Source organism: Eretmochelys imbricata, chromosome 12 (assembly GCF_965152235.1).
Source record: "Eretmochelys imbricata isolate rEreImb1 chromosome 12, rEreImb1.hap1, whole genome shotgun sequence".
Classification (NCBI taxonomy): Eukaryota; Metazoa; Chordata; order Testudines; family Cheloniidae; genus Eretmochelys; species Eretmochelys imbricata.
Genome location: NC_135583.1, coordinates 30,653,407 through 30,676,770, shown reverse-complemented (window position 1 = coordinate 30,676,770; position 23,364 = coordinate 30,653,407). Strand labels below are relative to the sequence as shown.

Here is a 23,364-nt window from a genome sequence, read left to right as displayed (position 1 = left end):
CCCTTATAACATGCCAACGAATGAGGCCATTTAATTGTCTGCATTAAAAAAATAAAAACATTTCTATTTGTGCTTTGGAAAAATTCTTAGTTTTTTTTCCAAATTGCATAAGCTACAATGATGCCCTTCCTTTTATCATTGCTACAGCAATCAAAGAAGTCAAGTTGATAGCATCCTACACATTTCAGAAACAAAAGAAAGATTTGTTCATACCAAATGACAGATAAGCTTTCATTATTTCTGAGATCAGAAAAACCACCAATTCAGCCTCTCAAACAGATATTCATAGACAAGCAGACTAGATAATATTAGGTATTTTGAGAGCAAATCTCTTCCTCCCCATTACAGTTTCCTCTCTACCACTATAGTTTAGCAGCTAGGTGGTAGCTATAACCATATAGACTTCCCCTCTCCCAGTCTTCAGAGATATGTAGTATCTAACTCTCCTCTCACAGAGGCTGGGGATGTTGCTGTTTCATTAGCAGTAAGTTATGTGGCACGTAGGCAGAGTTATAGGGAAGCAATTTCTATTATTAAATACGCTGAGTGGCCAGTGATACATGCTGAGGCTCTAAAATGTGAGATTTAGAAGTCTGGATTCAGCTTGCACTGCTTGGTGACAGAGCAAATGAAGCCATTCCTGAATGACTCTCTTTCTATAGTTCCATGCTTCATACTACGGTTACTTCTGCCAAACTGCTAGCTTCCTGTGTCCTGAGGAATAAGACATCTAAAGTCGCTCCCCAAACATATTCCATCTATGTGGCCAAGTGATGTTCAACTATCTGAACCACAGAGCCATTTCCGCCTTTGAATATTTTGAAAAAACAACTTGCTTTGTAGCAACTAGCTTCTCCTAATTTTTTAGCCTATCAATCAGATTCTCAGAGACTCTTGAAAAGAAATGATTGAACTGACCAAGTGTAACATGGCAGATAATTTCTTCATACTCCCCAGGGAGAATGTAGTAGCTTGGATTTTTTAAAGGGTGTCCCCATGCTGCTAGAAGAGGTTGGCATATTGGTATTTTTGAAATAAACTTCTAATTGTTTTGTTTTTACTCACCATATAAAATGTAAGTCCCAAGTGGTTTGAGAAGACTGAGGCCTTTTCCAGTATTTTCTCCACACAGACAATCCAGAACGATATCTACTCCTTCTGCTGAGATTCTAAAACAAAAGGAGGGTAAATTTCACACTGCAACAGGACTCAAGGCTGCATTTCTTTTAACTGGTCTACTATAGGGTTATTGTTTACATAGCACCCACAGTTTGAAAGGCAGTTTAGAGAGGAGTCGGAAGAGTTTATTATCTAATGTTAAGATTTGCAAAAGCAACTAGTGATTTTGAGCATCTCAGTTACAAAGTACACAACTGGAGCCATTTTAAGAACACCTAATTCTCCAAAAGTGCTTAGCATTCACCCTCTGAAAACCAGGCGTCTCCACTTGGGTATGCAACAATGGAGACACACAAGATCAATAGGAGTACTTGTGGCACCTTAGGCTGCAAGTACTCCTGTTCTTTTTGTGGATACAGACTAACACGGCTGCTACTCTAAACCTGCCAAGATCAATAGTCTCTTTGGACAGGTTTCAGAGTAACAGCCGTGTTAGTCTGTATTTGCAAAAAGAAAAGGGAGTACTTGTGGCACCTTAGAGACTAACCAATTTATTTGAGCATAAGCTTATGCTCAAATAAATTGGTTAGTCTCTAAGGTGCCTCAAGTACTCCTAGTCTCTTTTGAAAAACTTGGCCTAGAGTCTCAGCTCTGCCACACACAGACATGTTAAGTAGTATCTTACTCCACAATCAATCTCATTGAAGTTAATGGGGCTATTTGTGGTGTAACATACTACTCAATGTGAGTAAAGATGTCAGAATCTGGCCTGAACTAAACATACATATGTGAGATGGGAAAGGAGTTGCGTCAAAGAAAGCCAAGTGTTTAGTAAATGATTGGTTACCTTTACACTATTTTTGTTTATTTCTTTCTTCTGGAAAAATGAATGAGGAAGAAGAGTATAGTGGAGTGGTCAGAATGCTATAGGTGGTACAGATAATTATGGAGGAAAGAGAAGTTTGGCTTAATTGAGATTCGACAGGGATAGTATATTACAGGATGATAAAAATATGTTTATCTATCTGAGCAACAGTGTTGTAACCAGAACAACTGAGGGAAAGAAGCAGAACATGAGAAGGTAGAAATTATATATTGTTAATCTCTGGCACAGAGACTATGTGAATGGGGGGGGAGAGAGAAAATCATTATTTAATCACTACAACTATTTTACAGGGCAAGATGGGAATCTAAAATAGGGAGGTTATGAAAATAAATCAAGAAGTGTTTATGCAGATCAGAGAGGCCTGTGAAAGACTAGAGCATGGATCATGGGAATGAACAACTGAATGTAATAACAGCATTGGTCTACTTCATAGAAGATATCGACCATGCAGCAGAAGTGCTGTAGGAGTGTTTGCTCACAATACAGCCCAATCTTCTTCATGTTTCATTCAAGTCAACAGTCTCAATTCTTTTCTCACACCAGTGTAGATCAAGAATAACTTCACTGAAGTCAATAGTTACACTAGTGGGAAGCCAGTGCGAGATGACAATCCAGTGCAAAAATGCTACTTAGGTGACTAAGGGCTGAGTCTATCCTCAGACACATGGGGATGTATTGGTGCTTATAAAAACAGCTGTTAGATGTGAATTTCTTCAGGGAAGCAAATAATTCTACATGATACACTTCGATTCATCCTCCATGCATATTCAGAGGGAAACTTGAAATCTATAGTTTCCACACTAGAAACAAATATTACATTTGTAACTCCTGATAATGATGGCAGGCACTCACAGTTATCATAAGAACCTAAATAAGTTAGGGTACAAAAAGATTTACAGTGCTGGTGCCAGATAGTAACTTCACTTGGAGCCAAATTGTATACAATTCACCTGTGTACATGGAAGGAATCATCCATGGGTGGGTCTCCTCTTTTTTTGTGGAGGGTGGCACAGGGTACCATCACTCCTGCCCTAGTCTCTGTGGAGACCCCTCCATGGGTTTGGGTATCCATGCATAGGCTGGTGGAATGTGTATTGTAGTAAAGAATATAGCCTTGAGCTGTATTGTCCCCTCTTCAATGTGAAAACTACTTTAAGCATTAAAGGGGCATCATGGAGGCATTCAGAGGCTCGGGGGGGGTGGGGTCAGGGAGTGCCCAGTGGGGTTGGAGGCACCCTAGATGCATAGGGGCAGAACTGGGGCATCCTGGGCTCCATTGCATCTTGCACATTAATTTGGAGGATTCAAAGGCGCGTGGAGGTGGGGTGGGGGTCAACCCCTTGCTTTATGAACAAGAGGGCAAATCCAACCACCCAGATAGAAGAATTCAAAAAAAAACTCAGTGGGGAATCTTACAGAGTATTTTACCACCTACGCAGTTTCTCTCATGTAGAGGTACAGTCTAGGCTTTAGTCATTAAAACTACAATGAAAACCACTGTGCTAACTCACTTTTACACAGCAAACCCCACAGGGGCTGCAATTCAACAGTTTTGACCCTGTCTCCGTAGATCTTAAGAGTTTTCAATTGATGGTTCAACATGGGCCTACCAGGATCCTAAAATAATTCGGCCAGCCAGTATAGATGGTTATAACAACCATGCTCTAGCCTGGATAAGAATTGAGGTTGCAGCTGAGGTTGTTTAACAGTGATCTAATGTCATACTCTAGTTTACATAACGTCCTTATCTAGCTAAATAATGCTTGTTCCAGCATAGCTCAATCTGTGTCCCTTCGCCCAGTCATGTTAGAATTCCATTTAGCTACAACCAAGTTTAAGAGAGAATTGTCCATTTGGTAGAAGAACAATCGACCTCCTCATCAAAGGCAATTCATACTGAATCTGAGCCCTAAAGTTTGTGCTCATTCGGGCTTTGCTGCACAGACTCGAACAGCGTATGCTCTTCAGCCTGGCAAGGGTTGAATAGCCAAATAGATCCTTCTATGGAAGGGCCTACACAAAAACTGCAGCATACCAGAAGGATTTGTGGGTATAAATTTGAGTGTGAATGGGTGTCACATGGCAGAGGAGGTCTGCTTCTGCATTCATCAGGCAAAATAAAAAAGGGGAAACGGGTCATTTTCTATCTCACTTCTCCTTAGATAGTATGTTTTTAAGCATCAGAACATGGACAGAATTCCGTTTTGGATTTTTGATCTATGAGGTTCCTGCACTGAGTCAAACCAAGCTTAGAGAGAAGTCAATAGGAGCCATCCACATGAATCCAAGGGCAGAATATGGTTACAATTTGTGCAACAGAGGAGTTGAATTTTTTTATGGTTCCAATAAATAACCTTGTTTGCATACATTTCTGAACATAGCTCAGTATTTACTGGCCAAAAAACCACTATCTTTTTTCAGGTGCAAAATATAACCTGACAACGTTCAGAGCTATTTTAAGAAAAGAGAGAGAATTATTAGTTACTCTAATGGTGCCAGTAACAAAGTCTGGTTTCACATTTCTCTGCACTAACTAAACCTGTGAGCTCCTGCCTCCAGTTTGACTAAAACCTGCTATTTTACTTTATAACCAAGTAAATATCTCTAGTAGTTGTAAATAATTGACCAGTTCTCTTTAATTAAACAATTATGCTAACCACTGGTACATTATTCTACGATAATTATACCCTGGGGACTATCAAAGGCATAAGGTGCAGTCAACAGTTTCTACTCCCCAAAAGCAACTGTTAGCTTGTGATGACCCTACCTCTTGCAATTGCCTAACTGCAATTAGACAAAGTCGGAGAACAGAGAAAGCTTTATGACCTATAAAGAATCTTTCATTTTCCTCAGAAAAGAGAGAGAAAGAGCTCTCAAATGTCTGCTGGAAACACATGACAAAGAGCCACAAAACATAAGACTTCTTCCCTTAGTAGTGTAACAGTTAGACACTGCTGATATGTGTGGGCCAATAATTTCTCCAGGTGGGTAATATCTTTTTTAGCTACTGAGCTACAGAGTTCTTCTTCAGGTCTGCTCAGCTCTGCGCGCTCAAAAACTTGTCTCTTTCACCAAACAGGCCTTGGACCAATAAAAGATATTTCCTCACCCACCTTGTCTCTCTAATATCTGGGGACTGGCACTGCTAAAACAGGTTTCAGAGTAACAGCCGTGTTAGTCTGTATTCACAAAAAGAAAAGGAGGACTTGTGGCACCTTAGAGACTAACCAATTTATTTGAGCATGAGCTTTCGTGAGCTACAGCTCACTTCCACGGTATGCATCCGATGAAGTGAGCTGTAGCTCACGAAAGCTCATGCTCAAATAAATTGGTTACTGCTAAAACAGTGCACACAATTTTCTCTACAGTTAGGCAGTTTGGTGAGCATTCATTTGTAAACACATGATACTTAACGACAGGTTTCAGAGCAGCAGCCGTGTTAGTCTGTATCCGCAAAAAGAAAAGGAGTACTTGTGGCACCTTAGAGACGAACCAATTTATTTGAGCATGAGCTTTCGTGAGCTACAGCTCACTTCATCGGATGAAGCTGTAGCTCACGAAAGCTTATGCACAAATAAATTTGTTAGTCTCCAAGGTGCCACAAGTACTCCTTTTCTTTTTAATGATACTTAACGTACCCTCTCAGAAGTAATCAGGGCAGTGAATGTATCTTTATTGTAAACATCATCCCAGTCATTGTTACTGCAGGATTTTGATATAAAGCAGGCTTTGAAGTAGAGCCACTGCCCTCTGGCAACCAAGCCGTCTATCTACTAGAGCGGGTCAGGGATTTTCCATCAAAATGTTTTTTCCAATGGAAAACCCAGTTTCTGCAAGATCAACGTTTTCCATTTTCTGATTTGAGACCAAACCAAAAATTCAAAATATTGGAATTTCCCATGGGATGGACATTTTGACTTTCCACAGCTCTCCACCTACATTTCAGTGACACACTCATCACCCTGCCATCATAGTCACAGCAGTCTTCCTAAAGAGGAAATGTAACATTTTGCATGTATGTTTTATCTTCCATTCCAAATGGCCCCAAATCACAGTCCCTGTGGACTGATCATAAGGGAAAATCCACTAGTAGTAAACCAGAGTGAAAGCTACAAAGTGCTGCCATGCATTTTAATGGACTCCGTGTAGCAAAATTTCTCTCCACTATAACTGGGTTCCACTGTAATAATCCCTTGGAATAGAACAATGATCACCTACCACAATAGGCAGTGGGGCATTCCAAGGAGATTGTATCTTCCTCTGGTTGAGCACAGGAGAAGTCAGCATCCCATGGATAAGGAACGGGAGCTGGTTTTGAATTCTGATGAAATTTTTCTTCAAAATTTCAAATGTTGAACAGTGAAAAAATTCTGTGAACATTTTCTTCCCGTTTGTTCAAATGGCCCTAGTACAGTGTGAGGTAGCTAACTCCTGGTCTGTTGCAGCTGCTCCCAGAAGGAAGTGAAGAGGAGCTGGATCATCATGCTACAGCAGCTCCCCACTGGCAGTGAAAATTCAGCCCCAGCAGCTTCCCGTGGGGGGAAGTGAGGTCCTATCAACAGTCCAGGGCTGAGGAGGTCGTGCTGGGCAGATACCCTTTGCCAGACAACTCTTCTCCTGATCTAAGGAAATGTCGTGTTGAGTGAAATTTTCTTCTGATATAAAAAGGCCTTTGTTACAGTCCCGATTTAACTCCCCCTGAAGTCAGGGACAGTCTTGCCACTGAACTTAATGGGAGTTAAGAAGGGTGTTAAGGGGGTGATACAGAGCACTCACATGCATACCCCAGCATACCAACTTCAGCTGCCACAGGGGTGTTTAGCAGTAGTCAGACTATTCAACCCATGTAGGATGAAAGAGTGATGAATACTGTATCCAGCTGACAATGCAGAGAATACTTGTGGGAAGCACAATGTAATTACTCACACTAGAATTATGTCAGGATATGGGGACTAAACACCCTGATCTTACAGAGGAGTGCCACAGGATCTTCAACAGCCACTCCTCCAAAAGTTCCCATGGTTTCCCCCAACACCAAGCTGTGGCAGCAATGACTTGAGAAGGAAGCATGTCACCAGTCGAATACCCAACACTACTTCCTGTGGCCTATGTTCTTTTTGGGGACATCCCATCTATGCGCTGAGCCTGCTTAGCTTATGAGATCCACTCTGATCCCAATCCAAGGTGATATAAGCTAAAAACTTTGCATATATTTTGATGCAGCATCCCTTATGGAGAACCTTATGGAGAACCCACAAAACATGCTACTGGAGTGCGTGCATGTGCAATGGACATAGAAATTTCTGTTGCTCCCTCCAGCTGACTGAGATAGTGCATCAGTGCAGTCAAGACATCTTTATTTTTAAAGTAGAATTAGAAAACAGCAACATCAAATATTTGTTTCTAGAATTAGAGAAGATTTTCTTTACTTTCCCTACCAAATCTATCCCTTAGCAGCCAACACTAATCAGACTAACCCAAAAAACTGCAAGCATTTGTGAAGCACTGAAGCCTAGGTGACAACTTCAGGAGGTCACCAAATTAATCTAACCTTAAAGCAAACAGACAAATTTTAAGTATTCACAATCCAACCAGACACCATAGAACTCAAGATACTAGTGGTTTTCACAATATAAGAACCTAGATAGACAGAATCACACAAGAGAATTCCCGAACATTTTGAAGAAATTGCACCAAATCTACTAAAAACAACTTAGTGAACAGCAATAATAAAAGACTATCAGGCTACAATAAAATAATATGAGATTAAATCCCCCCCCAGTCAAGTTCTTTGTTCTCTTTCATTTAATTCCTTTGGCTTGTAGCAGGCATCTAAGTGAACATGCTCAATAAAGCCCATGTTGGATCGTAAAGGAAGAGGGAAGTACTGATTTGCTATAATTATCTTTTCATTAGAAAGTTAGAGAACGTCTAGATTAGATCTGTGATTGTTCCAAAACCAACCTGTTTATTCAGTTCTCATAGATATGCTTAACCCACTGTTTTCATAGTAATTTGCTAGCTACTACTTGATAATCAAAATAAAATCCTTACCTCTTTACTTCTTGGACATAGTCTGCATTTCTGTCAAACAGGTGAGTTACTGAATCTTTGATTGCTTCATGCTTGAAAGAGGAAGCTGTTCCAAAAACAGTAACACTGGGGATCGTTGAGCAGAGCTGAGCAACGGCTTGACCCTGCAAATATATTGTTATATCAGTTCCACGGACAAAGTCAGTTACTTGATTTCTGCCTGCCAATTCACTCATAATACAATAAAATCCCAGGCTGGCCATATGCAGTTTTCAAAACTTTCTTTATCCTGGTTAGACATTTCACAGTCACACAGTAAAACAGATGTAAACCCACGCATATCCAGAAAAATATTCTTTTGGGATAAAATTAGTTTAGCAAGTGATAAATTATACTGGAAAAACTACCACACATATATCCCTTTTACAATGGTGTTCTGAAGTGAATTCAGCTATTGTAAAATGTTCCAATTAAAGGGCAGCATCCACTTAAAATGATACTTTTGCATGAAAGACATTTACATACTGACCTAAAATGATGATTATTGAAGGATTACCAGAAAAATATTTCTATTTTTTTTCCAGTTTGTTTACTATGGGCATTTGCCAGTGTCTTAGGCCAGATTTTTGAGTGTACTTTGGGGGAAATCCACAATGATCAGTGGATCTTATGCTCACCTGTATGATGTGCATCTTTAGGCTTTGAAAGCTCTTAAACACTTGAAAGCTCTTAAATAGCTTGTGTCACTATAAACATGTGAGCAGTGGAGGACTCATTTACTTAAAATTACATTGGGTGCACTGAGTAAGAGCTAAAGTTTCACTGAGAGTCAATGAGACTTAGGATTCTAAGGCCCAGATCCTCACAAGATATTTAGTTTCCTACCTTCTATTGATTTAATTAAAACCAGTGGGAGTTAGGCACCTAAGTACCTTCGGGATCTGGGCCCTTATGAACAAGCAGGATATCACTTTTTCCTGGTACAGTCATTTTCCTCCATTTGGGTGGGTTTTTCACATAGCAACAAAACACAGAACAATGGTTATTATTAGAATAGGATATGAAATTGTAAATGCTGGTGTAGTACCTGAAATTACTTAACTCGTGTATGAAGAAATTAACATGGTTTTAAGTTAATGGTATCTCTTAATAAAGAAAGGAGGGTTGGAGAGAATACAGTAGAGCTTGTCAGAATTTTGAGTGTTTCTTTTTCCAATTTTGGTCTTTTTGTCAAAAACAGCATTTTTAGGAAAAATTGTAGACTTCACAGAAATTTCTCATTTTTGCAACATTTTCTGATGTCTTTTTTAAACATAACTTTTTACTGAATTTTTTTAATCAACTGTTTATAAAGTTATATTTCTTGCTTTACAGAAAATACATTTTCTGACTGAAAACGGAGTATTGAGAAACAAAAACTTCTTAACATGACTTTGACAAAAGTTTCATGGAAAAATTTGCTGAAAGTTTCATGGAAAATGCAAAACAGAAAACTTCAAAATGTTGGGGTTTTTTTTTTTTGCAAAATCTTCCTATTTTCAGCCAGCTTTCTGCACAGAAAAAGTATGACCTTTTTCTTATTATACATATCATTCATAGCTCTCTGAAAACAACTGCTCAAAGAGCAATGGCAGTCAAAAAAAAACCAAAAAAAACCCGCTAACAGAATGTTAGGAACCATTAGGAAAGAAGACAGTAAATATCATAATGCCACTATATAAATCCATGGTATACCCACACCTAGATTACTGCATGCAGTTCTAGTCACCTCATCTCAAAAAAGATACATTAGAAATGGAAAAGGTACAGAGAAGGGCAATAAAAATGGAATAGTTTATGGAATAGTATATGGAATAGTTTCCATATAAAGAGAGATTAAGAAGATTGACTTTGCAGCTTGGAAAAGAGACGACTAAGTGGGGATATGACAGAAGTCTATAAAATCCATGAATGGTGTAAGAGAGAAAGTAAGTGTTATTCAGCCCTACATATACCACAAGAACTAGGAGTCACCCAATGAAATTAATAGTCAGCAGGTTTAAAACAAACAAAAGGAAGTACTTCACACAATGCAGTCAGCCTATGGAACTCATTGCCAGGGAATGTCGTGAAGACCAAAACTATAACTGGATTAAAACAAGAATTAGATAAATTCATGGAGGATAGGTCCATCAATGGCTATTAGCCAAGACTCGCCTCTGTACTCAGACCTCTTCAATCACCCCTCAGTTCGCTGGTCTTCCAGATGCCCTTTATGGTCACTTATGCCACCACAGGTTATGATGATGAAACCTGCTTGGCATAACGAGTGGTCAGCAATGACAGTCATTAATCATCTCATTACCCAACCATCTGCCCACTAGGTTTTGACCTGCCAAGGCACCTGTGGTCATCCGTGAACCGGTTTCAAACAGGACAGGGCAATTGTGCAGCCACTCTCTTCAGATGGGGTGCAGACAACTTCAGACTATCCTTGACGAGTGCCTGCTGACTTACATTGACGGGGGACTACCGGCTCTTCACTTGGCTGATGACGATGCTATTAAACGACAGGGCACACTGCACACATGCTGAAGAGCCAAGATGGTCAGGGATGCTCTAGTTGTCCCTATGCCACTGACTGCCAGATGCTGGGATTGAATGGCAGGGGATGGATCACTTGATGATTGCCCTGTTCTGTTTGTTCCCTTTGAATCATCTGGCATTGGCCACTGTTGGAAGACAGGACTAGATGTACCATTGATCAAACCCCGTATTGTCATTCTTATGTTCACCATTTACATGTAGATATTCATCTTACTAAGGCTGCAGTCAAGCTACGGAAGAGTAACTATCACTGTCAAGGTTCCTTCCCCACTCTGAACTCTAGGGTACAGATGTGGGGACCTGCATAAAACCCCCCTAAGCTTATTTTTACCAGCTTAGGTTAAAACTTCCCCAAGGTACAAACTATTTTATCTTTTGCCCTTGGACTTTATTGCTGCCACCACCAAGCGTCTAACAAATATATAACAGGTAAAGAGCCTACTTGAAAATGTCTTTCCCCTCCCAAACCCTATGCCCCCTTTCCTGGGGAAGGCTTGATAAAAATCCTCACCAATTTGCATAGGTGAACACAGACCCAAACCCTTGGATCTTAAGAACAATGAAAAAGCAATCAGGTTCTTAAAAGAAGAATTTTAATTGAAGAAAAAGTAAAAGAATCACCTCTATAAAATCAGGATGGTAAATACCTTACAGGGTAATCAGATTCAAAACATAGAGAATCCCTCTAGGCAAAACCTTAAGTTACAAAAAGACACAAAAACAGGAATATACATTCCATTCAGCACAGCGTATTTTATCAGCCATTTAAACAAAACAGAATCTAACACATATCTAGCTAGATTACTTACTAAATTCTAAGACTCCATTCCTTTTCTGTTCCTGGCAAAAATTGAAACAGACAGAGAGAGACCCTTTGTTTCTCCCCCCTCCAGCTTTGAAAGTATCTTGTCTCCTCATTGGTCATTTTGGTCAGGTGCCAGCGAGGTTATCCTAGCTTCTTAACCCTTTACAGGTGAAAGGGTTTTTCCTCTGGCCAGGAGGGATTTTAAATGTGTTTATCCTTCCCTTTATATTTATGACAATCATCCTCTCAGTTTTACCATTTCCAATTTAAAGGAGAACTGACAACAATGGGATCAACCTAATTTGACAAACTGTGTTTTGGGACCCTAAGGTACAATGAAAAAATATATGTTTCCAGCCATGTGCTTGAGCTTAGAGATTTTACATAATAGTTTCCCTAAGTTTTTGTCTCTAATAAGCAAACTTTCACCCTCTATATGATTATCCTCACTAGTCCTTCCATAGAAATACTATAAGTAATGTTGACAATCCTCTTTGCCCTTGATCCTTTGGAATAGAATTTTGGCACATGCAACACAAAAATAAATACCATACTGAAAAGGAAGTTGATTAGCACACTCTTTGCTACTTGTATTTGACATCTTTTCCCCCGGGGTGGGGGGCATAGCATGTGGGTTCTGAAGAGCATTAATTTTATGAAGTACAGTCTGGGGGCATGGCGTTAAAAATCTGTATATCTTCTTTAAAGATTCTGAAAAGGTTTGGAGGTGCCTTGGGCTAATCCTGTACCACAATTCTCCTTCTACTGGAAAAGTTCTGCAGCATGTTATGCCTACCTTAAAAAAAAAAAAAAGAAGAAAGAATTATGGTAGGTTGCAAATGTTCGATCTTGATAAACAACTAGGGCAGTTTGGTGCTGCTATATCAGGGTTTTGTAGCTCTAGTGAGGAAGTTACAGTGGGAGGCATTCAAAATGCACGATCAGGCCTAGTGTACCTCCAATAGCCAGAGCACCTTGCTAAGCTTACAATAGGAGATAAGTGTGTGAGAGACAAATATTGCATTTTTAAACATGCCTACTCCACCTCTTTTATTAGTAACACTATACTTGAGGATTGGATGCCTGTTAAATGAGGGATGAGGAAGGACTTTCAACGATATTTCATGGTTGAGGTTAGTTTGTGTCATTTACTCAAACGCCTTTTTAAGATAATTTTGCCATTTTACAGCAGAGGAGTTGAGCCCCTGTAATCTGACCAGTGCTTTTTTTTTTTTTAAATGTATTCCTTTTAGCATGATCCATTAGAAAGTATGAAATATCTTGTAGTATTTTGAACTGGTCATGTTGCTTAAGCTCTCCTGAGCTATGAAATACAATTGCAGCCGCTGCTTCTGGCTGACATTCACAACATGTTGGTCTGAATTTAAGAAAGAAAAGTCACGTTGCTCTTTGGTAGAGCCTGGAACAAGGAGCAAGTGAGACACAAAATGAATCCTGATTCTTCTCCCACTTAAAATGAGACTAATTCAATAGTTACTCCTGGTCTAACTGAAAACTAGAGCAGGTTGGAAAAATTAATTTTTTTCTTCAGTTTGCTGATTCATCACAATCGAAATATTCTGTGGAGACAGCTCATTTTTAGGTAAGTTCCTCCGAAACCCAGGCAGATTTCAAAACATGCCCAGGCTTTCAGAGTCACAGACCCCAAATCTTCCAGGTTTCCCTGTTCTGGGATAATCCACCTGGTAGGCTGAAGAGAAGCTGGGAGCCTGAAAACTCTGGGTGTCCCAAGCTCTGGGGCTCCCTGCTCAGTTATGGCTCCCAAAGCATCCAGACTCGTGGCTCCCTTTCTTCCCACCAGGAAGAATTTATTCTGAAGTTATCGACATGAGACATTTCCATTTTTCTGTGTCACACAGAATTTTGAATTTTTTTAAATTTTGTTTTCAATAGGAGCAAAACCAAAATTTGGACGTCTTGAAATCCCCTGTGAAATGGAATTACCATTCTGCACCCAGTACCACTGAAAGCAGAATAATCAGGCTGGAAGCAGAGCTCTGCAAAACGTTCATATCAAGCTCAGCTTTTGCCTGATTTCATTACAATCTTTCTCCAGGCTAGGTGAGATGTTTGTAAGTGTTTCTAATCAGCTGGGTCAAGTTATGAGTGAACGCACTCTATAAGCAGAGGGGGAAAGAGTCTGATGGATATTCACTTCTATCAGATGGTTGTGACAAGAAAGCAGGCACAACTATGTGTAGTATTTACTAAGCTTTTTATTATTATTATTCACAAGCAAGATGTGGAGAGTGAGTCAGAACAAATTAACCACCCACTCTTGCAAGGCCTCTGTACGTAGGGCTCCCTTTGAAACCAAAGGGCTCATCGGCTTAGGCCCAAAATATACAGGACCCCTTACAAACTAAGGTCCAGATCCTGCAAGCAGCTCCTTGTGGATGGAAGCTCCTCGGCTTGGGCAGAATTCCATAGACGTCAATGGAGCTCTACGTGGGTGCAGGAGTCTGCTTGTGGGGAGCTATTTGCAGGATCTGTGCCTTAAACTGTCTGAGTTTTACATCTCTAGTCACAGTGGGCTTTAAATGCTCTGAATTAACATGGAAAAATGGTATTTTCTTGAGGCTGGGGAAGGAGATATTGGATAAACACTGAATTGCTTACATTTGGAATTGAATATAGAGTTGTCCCTACAGTTATTTTGTTAAAACAGATGTACAGAAGACATATTTATAAGCCACATTCAGCCTCTGATTGCGCCTGTGTAATCTCACAGAGACCTGGAGGCAAGAACTGGCACTGTGAGTCTAATAATGATGTCTGGCTGAATTTAGCAAACCCTTGCTGTATTTCTAGCCAAAGGTTGGCATTTGTAAACTGCCTGCATGATTAGTAAGATCATTCATGGATAAACACACTTATTGTTCATTCCAAATAGAACTCCTGGTGATATATAATAAATATCAGTAATCAGCTTTTATTTACACTAGGATAACTAGATAGCCCTGTGAGCCTTGGCATCCTTCCACATAAGGATGAATGTAATTTTCACTGGAAGTCCATTCAGTGGTGTTTTTCAGGAAAGGACATTATTACTACTTATACTATGGTAACTCCTAGAAGCTTCAAGACGGGGACCCTGTTGTGCGAGGTATTGTATAAATATACAGCAAGAGATAGCACTGGTCCCAGAGACCTTATAAACTAAGCAGACAGCGAAGCAAAGGGGGGGAAAAATGGAGGAGGATGCCGAAACACAGAGTGGTTAAATGACATGTCTGAACGTAACCCAGGGAACCTGGGGCACAGCCAGAAACTGAACCCAAGCCTGCTGAATCCCACTCCAGTGTTTCAAAGCACAGGCCATCTTTTCTCGCTGCCATCGGCCATTTTTGCTTGAGAGAGAATTCCTCATCCCTCAGAAACATAGGGAACCCAGTTCTTTTACTAGTCTCCAACTCACTTCTGCCTTCAACTGGCTATATTGTTTTGAATCCAATTTTAACCCTCCCACGCCCATGCCAGAAAATTACACCATGAGCTTAGAATGGAAACAAGATCTGGCTTTTGTACCTTTCTCTTTGTAGCTACACTTCTGCGATGGGACTGGTTTCATCTGGTGCCATTTTCCATTTTGATGCCTCCTAACAGACTGGGCCAGTATGAACCATGATGATAAATGGATATTTTGTGAAGGATGCTAATGAAGTCAAACGCTGATCTTCTCATTGTTCTAGAATATACTTAGTTTTCTGCGTACAGTCCCTTTAACTTGGGAGGAAAGGGGATAATAAATGTTCCTTGAATCAAAAACACTGAATACTGAAAAGGTCAAACTATTATAGTAGAAAGCAATTATATACATGATGCAAAAATTCCCAGAGTTTCACATTTCCAAGAGAGTGCCGGGCCATTAGGAAAATGCACAAGAAGAAATGATGTGTGCGAAACCTGCTGCAGATTGGATGGTGCACCCATTGTAGATACAAGCCTGACCAAAACCCCAGACTACAACATCCCTCTGACATTTGTGGGTGTTCCAAGTCCAAACTGGACAAAGATACCTTTATAGTGGGCTGAAACAAGAATGCTGAAGAGTCTGGAGCCAATTCTAAGAAGGACTCTTGTGTAAGTTTCTCTTATCCTCCTACTCCTCCTTCTCAGGACAAATGACCTTAATTTAATATCCTCTCTCTTCTTTTGGCGATGTAGTTCACACGTACATCTGCGACCCTCCATACCAAGATATAGGGCCAGATCCTGATACAAGACCCTACATGCTTTTCCCAATGAAGTCAAGTACCTGTGGACTCAAATCTTAAGTAAAGACAGGTAGAATTTGGTTGCATGCCAAAACAGTGCTGTGGCTATGCAAACCTCTCAAATCTCCTTTCTAATCCCTTAACTCATTTAGTTTCCTTCCAGTATAGTTCAGATTAAAAGTTCATGTTTATGAGGTTACACATTTTAATTACAAATACCTGAGGGTCCAGTCCCGGGCCCCTTGCAGAAATGGGATGTGCATGGAGGACTTCTGCAGAGACTGGAGAGAACAGAGTCCTCCCCTCTCCTGCACTGGAGCAGCAGTGAAGCTACTTGGCAACTAAGCCTGGTGACGAATTGCTGCACATTCTCTACAAGGAGCACAATTTGGCCAGAGGAGTCACCCAGCTGAGGATATGCCAACCACAGCCCATATCTCCTGCTTGCTAGGATAGTTCCACTCGAGAGAACATCTTTGTAATGGATGCAGACCTGAGAGGGCTTCCAGTCCTACCTGCTCCTTGCACAGCAGAACCACATCAGCAGCTTCACTGCTGGTTAGCCTTCTGCCTGCTTCCTGGATGTTGTGGGGGCGGGGAAGCAGGCAGAATTTCACCAGAAGTAATCACTTATGCGCTGCTAAACCAACCTAGCACTTATGTGATTAAACATGCACGACTACAATACCCCCCACAAAAAAAACAACCCAACAACAAAAGACCAAAGCCACCAACCACTCTTCCCCTCCCGCCCCCGAATTGTTAATATTTGGAAATAAATCCTGATGCATAGCCACAAAACAGGTTCTTGTTTTCTGAAACTGAGAAAATAAAACATGGAAATCCAAATCTCATTTGACAACTAATTTTACCTTTAATAGGACTTAGCAGCCTTTGGATAAAGTGATCAGCTGTTTCACTGAAACAATCAATGTTATGATGAAGTATTTTCTTGAAACAGAATTAATCTTATTTCCAAAACCTGTAATTTTTACACTGCTTATCATGCAGAACACCACAGTTAGAGTCTTTAGAGAAATAAATGACTCAGATTAAAGTGCTTCTATGGAAATATAAGAAATCTCTCATAATATTGTACTTGGCATACAAGCAAGTTTCAAAGATGGTTTGATGGATTTTATTTACATGAACGTCAATTTATAGAACCAATATGTTGGGTCGCTACAAAATCCAGTAGAAATGGCAATATTGTGTGTGAATGTTTTAAGGTCCAGTTAAAAGGCCTGTTGTTTTTTTTTTTAAGTTCAGCTACTCACCTGCAGAGTGGGAAACCTGTCGTGTTTTGCTAGTCATACAGGAGAACCAAAAAAGTGAAATTTAAGAAACATAAAATTGAAATTGACAGTTTAGTTCCATTGTTTATGAATTTCACTCAATTTAGAGAAAAAGCATGGATGATGAAAAGTAAATTATATTTTTAAGTAAGTTTATTTTAACAATCTTAAGGTGTTACTGGGACCACAGGAAAGTTGGGTTTTTTTAAAAAAAACAAACAAAACAATAGATTTTTATCTTGACAACCTCCCTTTTGATCAAAATGGGCCAGATCTGCAGCTTGTATAAACTGGCACAGCTACATTGACTTGCTAACTTGCCCTAGCTGTGACTCTGACCCAAAATACCTTTAGCAAGATTTCTGTGTATGAAATTTGTTTATTTGATTAGATATAAATTGAGTCCAGCTTTAAAACCTGAGTCAATAAATCATCTAAAAAAGGTAATGCACAGTACATCTAATATCTCAGAATGAGCAGCATAAAAAAAACCAAAATATCCTTCCATTAGTCTAATTTTTGTCAAGTCTACAGATACTGCTCATTTCTTTTAAATCATTCAGTTTCAACCTTGTATTAGATTCCTGTTTGGGACTGAATGTGGATAGAATCTACTATTCATTATCAGATTTTTTTCCCCTGGTATATTCATATTTAAAGGTGGACATGAAGCAATGTCTATATTCAGGATATGTTATGGGATACATGCGTTAAAACATTCTGAATAGGACGACTGTGGGCGAGGGTATAATAACCTCTGAGCATCTAGAAGGAGATATCTGAGGAGCAAGGATACATCAACCTACACATAACGCACTTTGTGAAGGTGTCATTTTCCAATTAAAACAGGGAAATTGGAAGCCAGTAGAAAAGGCAAACATTGCTGAGTAGTGAAATGGAATATGAGAAGTTCAAACTCATGAACAGATTTGGGACAGGTCTGATTTTAGTTACACCAGAAGAAAGTTTTTTGATCAAAACAGGGATCATTGAATGATAATGGCCTCTTTTTACCCAAAAGCAGGCCTATTTTTTAGCAGAAATTTGCAAAATGTTTCCCTCCCCCCACCTGCAAAATTGGCCAGTTGTGTTCAATTTAAAACAAAGCGTGTAAATCAGCACTGCTCTATTAACATCAAGGGAACTATACCATTTTACTCCAGAACAAAAATGCAAGTCCCTATGTGACAGGATACAAATAAATAATAATAAGGGCTGCCTGCCTTTCACATGACTCAACAGGGGATTTAAGGAAGGGACTTGCCCTCTGGGGAGGGATGGCTGAAAAGGCTTTTTCTGTGGCATCTGGGGACTACAGCTTGCTACGGTCAGGGGAATTGCTTTGTTTTGTGTTACTTCTTGAGTTTGTGTGTTTGAATAAACTGTGCACTGAGGCAAGGACCTCAGACAGATTTTTGCATGGCACTGATTCTTTCCTGGGCTGGTGACACGTTTCCCCACACTTTAATTTAGGATTGCCATTTCTCCATGAATATTTTGCACCATTTCTGTTGCTAACAATATGCCACTGCTTACGTTTGCCATACACTCCTCATTCTGCTTCTCACTTACTTAAAAATAAGATATTTCCCCTCCCCGCCCCCCAAAATAAAACCTTGTAGATTTGTACTAAGGCTACAGAGGCACAGTTATCAATAGCTAAACCAAAAAATGCCATCATCGCTCACGTAGATTGGTTCGCTGGGAAAATGTGTGCTGCCATGTCTGCCAATTAAAATGAAGAGTACCTGACAAACAGTAAACAGTGCTGTCATTATGACCTAAAAGCGCTGTCCTACCAGTTTTATCCTTCAAGTTCAAACGTATGAGATTGCGGTCCGGAACCTACTCATGCTGCTTGCACTTCCTCTGATGTTAAACCTGAAAGTGAAGGTCACATCACAGCTAGAGGGTTGCAATCAATGTCTCTGCATGAGCGTAAGTTTAATTTTAGCTTATGTGAAACTGAAATACTAGTGCAAGAGAGTCACTCAATATTAACGCCTAACAGTATCTAGAGGTTAAGTGATGAAGTGGTGCAATTTACATCCTTATGGCTTTCAGCAGGCGTGCAAAACATGGGCAACGCACATATAGAAGATGGAAGGGGAGGATAAAACCCCAGAAAACTAAGACTATAGGGTAAAGCAGGGCCCTGCCCTTCTGCTTCCTTCTCATTGCCCGCCATAGCCTCTTTGTGTGCCAGTTACACTAGTTTTGTACGTTTACTGAATGCCAAATTATGGCCAACTAGACTCTTTCACCACTAACACTGTCCTAGTCCCTGGGTTTAGCAGGGGGCCCTGATGAAATATATGGTCTAAAGCATATATACCATAAATATATGGTATAAAGCGGTCTTGTAGTGTCATGCAGGTCGCTACCAGACTCCTCTTCCAGGCTCGCTCTATTCCATGCGTCTCTTCCCCCTGGATCCTCTTCAAGTAAGTTTCAGAGTGGCAGGGGAGGGTCCTGTGCTCAGGGAAAAGCAAAGAGAAGGGCTGGGACCAAGGCATGAATGCCCAGCAGCTGTGCCAGATCTATTTTCTCAATAGGCCAGGAGAGGAGAACCCTTCTGCCAATAGGCTTGACCCTACTCCACTGTAGTCAATGAAAGTTTTGTTATTGACTTTAGTGGGAGGAAGATTCCCATCCACCTGTTGGCATCCACAGCAGAAGATGCCTGCTGCTCCTCTTCCCTGACCTCTGAGGAAGGGCAGAGAAGATCCCTTAGTCTCCCTAGAGAACAGAATCTACAGAGAGTGTGAAGAGCAGGGGGAAATAACAGAGAGGAGAGAGAATGGGCGGTAAACTGGAACAGGTGGGACTCTTTTGCATTTTGTCTCAGGCTCTATAACTCTTGGGTTGAAGCCCTGTCACCTCCACCAGAGGAATGCATGAATTACACCAGCATTCGTAAGTAACTCAGAGCGATTTTCATGGGAGTAGCTCTTGTTTTAACCAAGTCTGCAGGAACAAGCCTCGGCCTTACTGAAAGCACTTCCTACGGTAATACCATGGTCACATTGTGCAGCTCTTTCTATGGATGCAGAGGATGAAATGCTGTAATTTGAGGTCTAACCATACTAATCTATGTAATACATCATTTAATGTGGGATATTTCAAAAGAGCTCAAAGTTGAGATAGTTCCACTCCCATTTAAATTATGACCAATAAGCAAAGCTAGGCTAATGCTGAGTGCTTTTGAAAAATATTACCCTTAATAAAATAAAGATAAACAAATCATAGCTAGATTGATTTTTAAAAAAAAATCTTTTCTCTTTATGTATCCCGTATGGCACTATTCTCATAGCACTTCATTTTCAGCCTTCATTTTGAAGTCCACCATTTTAAGGGGTGCAACTTTGCACTCAGTAATGCAGAGGCACAATTGCTGTTACTCAGATGTCGAAATACCCACAAGAGCCTGTTTCAAACAATTAGATGTCTAAGGGTTTGTCCACGTGGAGACAACAGTTAATTCAAATTGACTAAAGGTATGAATTTGAAGTCGATTAGTTAAATTACATTAAACCTTTGTGTGAACACCCTCTTTTAATTGTGAAGGAGAGTGACCACACAGAAATTTAATGAATCCACTTTGGTCCAGTTGAATTAACTTTCCTGGATGTCTCCATTTTGACAAGCCCTACATGGCAAGGGCTGGTCTCATTGGTGCTGAAAGTGGGGAAAACAAGTTTTTTAAAATCAACGCTGAATCTCCCATAATCCAGAATTAAACATTTAACCCTATTAAATTGTTTTCAAACGTTCATTTCTTGTGTGACCCAAGAGCAAGAGAACTCACTCATGCTGCACTTGAGCACTAATGAACCTTCATCTCAAGTAACTAGCTAATTGCTTTATATTGAGGCAAAAAGTCCCACTGGGGTTCATGTTACTATTCCATTTGTTTGCCAGATGAGCATTTTTTGTAGAGATATGGCAATGCTATCCTGGCAAGCGAGTAGGGGGGGGTCAACTCTGTGCTGAATCAAACACTCATAGCCATTCCTAGGGTGATAGAAGCCCCACCATGAGACTTCTCATTCAAAGACCACCAGAAATAGAAGACTTACCCTTCTAGGGTCCACGTGGTATAATTGGACCTGCATATCGTGATTACATCCTGCCACTGTTTTTTTTTTAACCTCCAGAGAACTCTCCCTTTTTTACCCCCAGCATGGAGATTCATCCATGGATCAATAAAAAGATGTTGCATTTTTGGGGCATTAAGAAGGTGTGTAATGTCTAATTCAGCAAGGCTTTTAAGTATTTACCCACCTTAAAACTCATGAATAGTCCCATTGAATTCAATAGGATTTCTCATGTGCTAAAAGCTAGGCACATACCTAAGTACCTTGGTGAATGGGGGCCTAAAACAGGGAGTATGGCAAGCCCTCTCCTTGGAGTCTCTTCATTGCTTTGAAAGTTACTGGTCATGACTGACTGGGCATCCTACAACATGCCATACACACACAGTATTTTTCCCAGGGAGTTTTCACTCCTCATTTAGGCAACAACCCTGAGCCAGCTTCTTCCAGCTGGCCCATTACAACTGGTCCTGCTTTGAGCAGGGGATTGGACTAGCTGACCTCCTGAGGTCTCTTCCAACCCTAATCTTCTATGATTCTATGATTACATTCCTCACACCCAACTCTGCCCAGACTAGCAGCAAACTGAATTCTCCCAACAAAAAAAAACCTGGAACAAAAGCCCTACAGCATTTGTCTGTCTCTCCCCCTCAAGCATTCCTACTTGGGTGCGGTTTTCAATAGTCCCCCAAATTTTAGAGGCATAGTCAAACAAGCTCCATCTTCTTCCAAGCTGTGGAGAAGCTAGAAGGCAAGTAACTCTCTTCCAACCAGGGTCCTTCCCATGATGAAGGAATAGGTAGATTATATACGAGCCTCCTCAGATTGTGTCCTGATTGGCCGAGAGAGGAGACGGGCTGCCCTGTTCTATGCTACAAAGCTCCTGGTTCCAGGCCCTAGAAAGACTAGTAACCTTAGATTTTCCAAAAAAAACCCAACTTTTACCCTGTGATCACTTGCGGTGTCCCAGTATCTGCCTGTCTGCCAGAGAACTCCTGGAATGGGGGTTACGTGGCCCCCAAGCTTCCCCCTCTGACTTTAAAGAGACAGTATACCCAATCACAGTGAGCATATCCCCGAACAGATATTAGCAGAAGGTCAGCTGCTATACTAAATATCATAAGGATTTCTTTAAAAAAAAAACAACAAAAAAACCAAACAGGAAGAATATACACAGAGGTCAGTGGGAGTTTTCTCTGGCTCCAGTCAATAAAAGGGCTGCAGGATTTTTCCCAGAGGGAAATCCAAAAATGAACAGGCAAGAACTTAACAATCAACAAGTTTTCTTATATAAAATGCCTGAAGGAACTAGAATAATGAACTAGCATTGCTAAGAGAGGAACAATTGCAAAGTTCTTGTACCACAGGGGTCTATTGTCTCATTAAATTATTCAGGAATTTCTATGACATTTAGAAATCAACTGGCCAATCTTTTCACTTGCTGTCAAACGTTAATGGGCTTTGCATCTGTTAATACAAGAGCACAGAAAATATCTTTTCTCAAAGTGATTTGAATGCTGGTTTTCCTGTATTATTAAATGAGGAACTTCCTGGGAATCATTTGCTCAATGGATACTGTTACATTTTCAGTGTTTTCAATACATTGAGTATTAGTATTGGGCCCACTGGAATCGGGGTCTGTCAGCACATTCACCATAAGACTCAGCTTCAGTTAGTGAGGTGGAAACCCCCCAACTAACCTCCACAGTGAAGTTTTCCCTGTAAGGTCTGGAGAGACAACATGGTCTGGATATGGGACTGGGAGTCAGGCAAGTCGATTATTTTCTGGCTGTAATCCTCCATGCGCTGCCACCAACAGAGCTGGCTGGCTACAGGGGGGAATGCACAACACAGCACCTGTGGAGATATAGTAACCAAAGCCCATCCCTGCAGGCCAGCTAGCTGTGGAAATCACTGTGTGCCTTGGGGGTGCAGTATCTCCTGGAGTTCCCACTGGCCCATTGCAGATCTGCAAAGTCCTGCTTAACCTCTGGCCTCCTTGCCTGTAATTTAATCACAATGGGCAGAGCTGGTGATAGACTCCTTCCCACCCCTCATAACAGCGAGTCAGCATCTCCCCTGCTCTCAGCTCCTCTAGTGATAGACCCAGAGAGCACTGAACAACTGTCAGGAGAAGGACAGGGAAACAGCCACCTGCCTAACAGCAGCAGATACTCACAGGATGAACCCAGCACGCAGACCATATATATAGGAGAAGACGCCTCTGTGTGAGGAACAAGGGAGAGTTAATGGAGAAAAGGAGGGAGAGAGAACAGAAACTGATGGGGGGAAGGAGGGGAGAATGGAG

At 40.7% G+C, this 23,364-nt stretch overlaps 1 protein-coding gene across 1 annotated transcript in view; it reads right to left on the bottom strand.

Moving 5' to 3' along the window:
* VAT1L (vesicle amine transport 1 like) overlaps positions 1-23,364 on the bottom strand; it is an 86,641-nt gene that overhangs the window by 46,229 nt on the left and 17,048 nt on the right. The window contains exons 4-5 of the mRNA XM_077830989.1: positions 8,060-8,202; positions 1,066-1,169 (exon numbers count right to left, since the gene is read on the bottom strand). Of these exons, the coding sequence (XP_077687115.1) occupies positions 1,066-1,169; positions 8,060-8,202 (247 nt within the window). The remainder of the gene's footprint in view (positions 1-1,065; positions 1,170-8,059; positions 8,203-23,364) is intronic.